Consider the following 3,574-nt stretch of genomic DNA (forward strand, 5'->3'; position numbering starts at 1 on the left):
GCCAGGGTTCTGGATTCAATTCCCACTGGGGACCAGTACAAACCAATTTGAAAATGTATGCAGTCACTACTGTAAATTGCTATGGGATAAGACTGTCTGCTAAAAATCTAATCCAACTAGGCTAGGTTGTGTGATGTTAAAGGTATTTATGACACGTGTCAAGTAATGCATTGAGTTTCTGTTTCACCTTCAGTCTGCTACTGTACAGTTACACAACCAGTACATGTATGTTGTATTACTGTACCATGCGTTAGCCATGACTGTGCAATTGTCACAAAAGAAGGTGCTCTCGAGACTGTAGGGTCTCCTTATAGTAACAAGAGTCTTACCATGTTGCTGTAATTCTTGGGGTGAATATTTTATTCCATTACCGTATATGCATGATCGAACAGTAGAGTGGAAAACACATGACGAGTATAATTAATAGCCAACAACATTAATTTGCCCCACAAAATGACAACATGAATTTGCCCCACAAAATGACAACATGAATGAGCTGTTTCTAGTGATATCCAACACACATATTTCTCCTCGAGGCAAGCACTTGTGATTGTGAATAAAGGCTTTTGAAGAATTTAAATCATGGAACCATTTGCAAGGTAACAAGTCCCCTTTGACGCCTCTTGACTCAAAGGCTACAGTAGTAGGCCGACAACACAGAGACGGTCGCAAATGACAGTGGTGATGTGTCTCACTTCACCATGGAGAAAGTCATTCTCAACCAACAGTTCTATGAACTGAATAGAACATTTCCTGTTTTTGTTGCACCCATCGTTTCTGGTTTGTTAAAAGAAACAGATCCCTTTTCCAGTAACATTTTAAAGGCATATCTGAGACTCCTCGGGGGAATACAATACGGTTTAGAGTGTCGTAGGATGCACGTCCATTAGCAGCCTATAATAAAAACATTGGTAGCGTAGGCCTAGCCTATAAATAAAAGCCTATTTCTCTTAAAGATTCATTACATTGTTATATTGTGATCCAGTGAGTTCTCGTGTTGCGTGATCATTCAAGTATGATAATTGCATATACTGCAGGTACAGTACATTAGAAGTAGGTTATTTGACGTGTACAGTGCAACACAGTGCAGTACAATACAGTGCAGTACAATACAGTGCAGTACATTACAGTGCAGTACAATACAGGGCAGGACAGCTTTATAAACTGGGGCAAGTCTTTCATGTGTGATTATGTGGCCCCCCCTCCGTACACACACAGATACACACACACAGTGAGAAACCACAGTGAGAATTAGGCTCACCTGCATTGAGGAAGTAAAAAAGGCCATTGGATGTTAGCATGTGCACCACTGAGCAGATTTTGACATATCAGATTTGATATAGTGCTCTAGACTAGGCTAATACATCTCACTTTCTAAACTCATGGGACAGACACTTTTCCCTCTAAAATGCATGTGTGCATCACATTACTGACTGTCGGGCACTTTCACATAAAAAATGGATCACCTTAATAATAAATGAAACCTCTCAGAGATTGCATTCATGAAAAAATGTGACCCAGCATTTTCCATTTCCAAAAACAAGTTAAAAACAAAAAGTAATGTTTTTTATTTTTTTATTTTTGTTGTCATGCTTATTCATTCTGCTTAAATAGGCCTATACCTTGCACGTCCATTAAATTATATGGAGATGATACTGTAAGACAATGTATACTTCATAATCTTGGATATTAAAACAAATGAACATTTTAACAGTTATGCTAATGTAACTGTAGGTAGACCGACTGATGTGTTCCGGTTGCACGCTTTGGGTCTGGAGAACCTACATCATGCATTATTGTGTTGGCCTGGCTTAGTAACACAAGACAAAGTATTTTGTCAACCGGATATAATTTTAATTCAAGGTCTCGTCTATCTCTTCCTTCATAGACAGGTGTGCGGACGATCGACTAGGGCTAGACCTCGTTTTTAAAATGATGGACCCATATAGTTTCGCCGAGTGCTTGGAATATGCAAAGGCCTTTCTCCCGTACATCTCTCCCTGCCACATAGATATCATTAGCAGAGTGGACAGCACTACCCCGCCCAGCGTCAGTAGACAAAGCCCTGCTATCACGCACCTATCCAGGTGTGCCCCTACCCTGGCACTTTCGATTTCCAGCCTCTCCATCTCCCTCGCGGACACGCTCTCCGGGTCCACTTTGACCTCGCGAGGGACTGCATAGGATATAATCACTAACGAGATCCCAGTGACTAGGAAAGTGACCGCGCTTATAAAACCGTAATCTACAGATGCCCCCGAACTTTCTGACGCGAGATCATCATCTGACATTAGGGAGAGCTCATGCAACCCCTCGGGCCGAATGTCGCTCGCACAGTCATTAGGCCTACACAAGGATTTGTGGATACTTTCCCCACTTTTCCCAGGGCTTGGCAGGCGCAAATTCACATTCTCGTCGACATAGGTGAAAGATGTCTCTGATTCCTCATCGCAGCACACTCTGACCTTCTCCACCGCAGGGTGACCGTGTTTAAAATGCGGACGTCCGTTAAGGGGAACCGTCCTTGGTGCTGAATTGCACAGTCCTTTGCAGCCCGGAGCTGAGATAGAGAGCGCCCCTCCGGCTGAACTGCTCGCTTTACGAACATGAACCGGATTGGAAGCCCAGTCAAGGACGCGGGGAGGATCGGGTTGTCTGCCTCTTCCTTCCTTATCTATATAAAGCAGCTCTACAGAAGCCATTCGATTCTTTCCGCTGGTTCACTTCAGTTATTTCCCCACGGCGTTCTGAGTCCGCAGCATCCCTGATGAGAAATAATTGACAAAGCAGATGTCACATAGGGCCTGATTATTAAAAACTATCAAATTATTGCATTGGGGAAAACAGCAGCCACCTGTGCGTAATGTGTGGCGCTTCAAGCGCATTATGGGCAAGTATGCTCATGATGTTATCAGAAATACTTAGCCTAAAAATGTACAATTGTTTGGGTTTAAGTAATTTGCTCCATGTATACAAGGCGATTAAAGTGACAGATTAGCAGTATCCAATTAGTGTGCAATCCCCTTCAACCCGATTATCTGTAGTTATTTTTCAAACATAATGTATATCATAGTATGGAAGAACACACATACCTAGTCATGAGAAGTGTACATAACTGTATCGTAGGGCACATACATTTTCCAATAATAGGCTGTTATGGAGATAAATCATATCAGTAGGCTGCTCTGTGCGGGAAAGGGGATGGGTTTGAAGTAGACAAAAGGCTTTCCACGCCATGCAATATGCTCTTATTCACAACATCGCTGTGAAATGTTGAAGATTAATCAAATAACGTGATAGTTTTTGCGATGCGTATTTGGAGCACGCACAGTCTTCCCTATAGCCACATTGCATCTGCTTAGTGTGCTCAGCTAATATAAACTACTGTATTTCAGGCAATAAATAATATAAAAGCACTTACTTCTTTAGAATTCATTCTTCATCATGCCAGAATACTTTGCATAGAGGAATCATAATAGATCGATGACTAAATGCCTTTAACGAAACTGAAAACGTAGCCTCGAGTCCTCGTCTGCTTGGGAGGAAAGATTTTCGCTGTAGTCCCTCCCTCCCA

General features: G+C 42.2%; 1 protein-coding gene across 1 annotated transcript; it reads right to left on the minus strand.

The window, feature by feature from the left end:
- Positions 1-348: 348 nt before the first annotated feature.
- On the minus strand, positions 349-3,574 carry LOC112245133 (transmembrane protein 74-like). The gene is made up of 2 exons (XM_024413125.1): positions 3,422-3,574; positions 349-2,764 (listed from the first exon to the last, which is right to left on the minus strand). Exon 2 carries the CDS (start codon positions 2,700-2,702, stop codon positions 1,854-1,856), a length of 849 nt encoding a protein of 282 aa, XP_024268893.1. The 5' UTR covers positions 2,703-2,764; positions 3,422-3,574; the 3' UTR covers positions 349-1,853.

The sequence above is a fragment of the Oncorhynchus tshawytscha genome, linkage group LG03, assembly GCF_018296145.1.
Source record: "Oncorhynchus tshawytscha isolate Ot180627B linkage group LG03, Otsh_v2.0, whole genome shotgun sequence".
NCBI classification, from domain to species: Eukaryota; Metazoa; Chordata; class Actinopteri; order Salmoniformes; family Salmonidae; genus Oncorhynchus; species Oncorhynchus tshawytscha.

Bases quoted from the DNA above. Each gene is read 5' to 3' on its own strand.
- LOC112245133 (XM_024413125.1), bottom strand. From the start codon at position 2,702: ATGGCTTCTGTAGAGCTGCTTTATATAGATAAGGAAGGAAGAGGCAGA.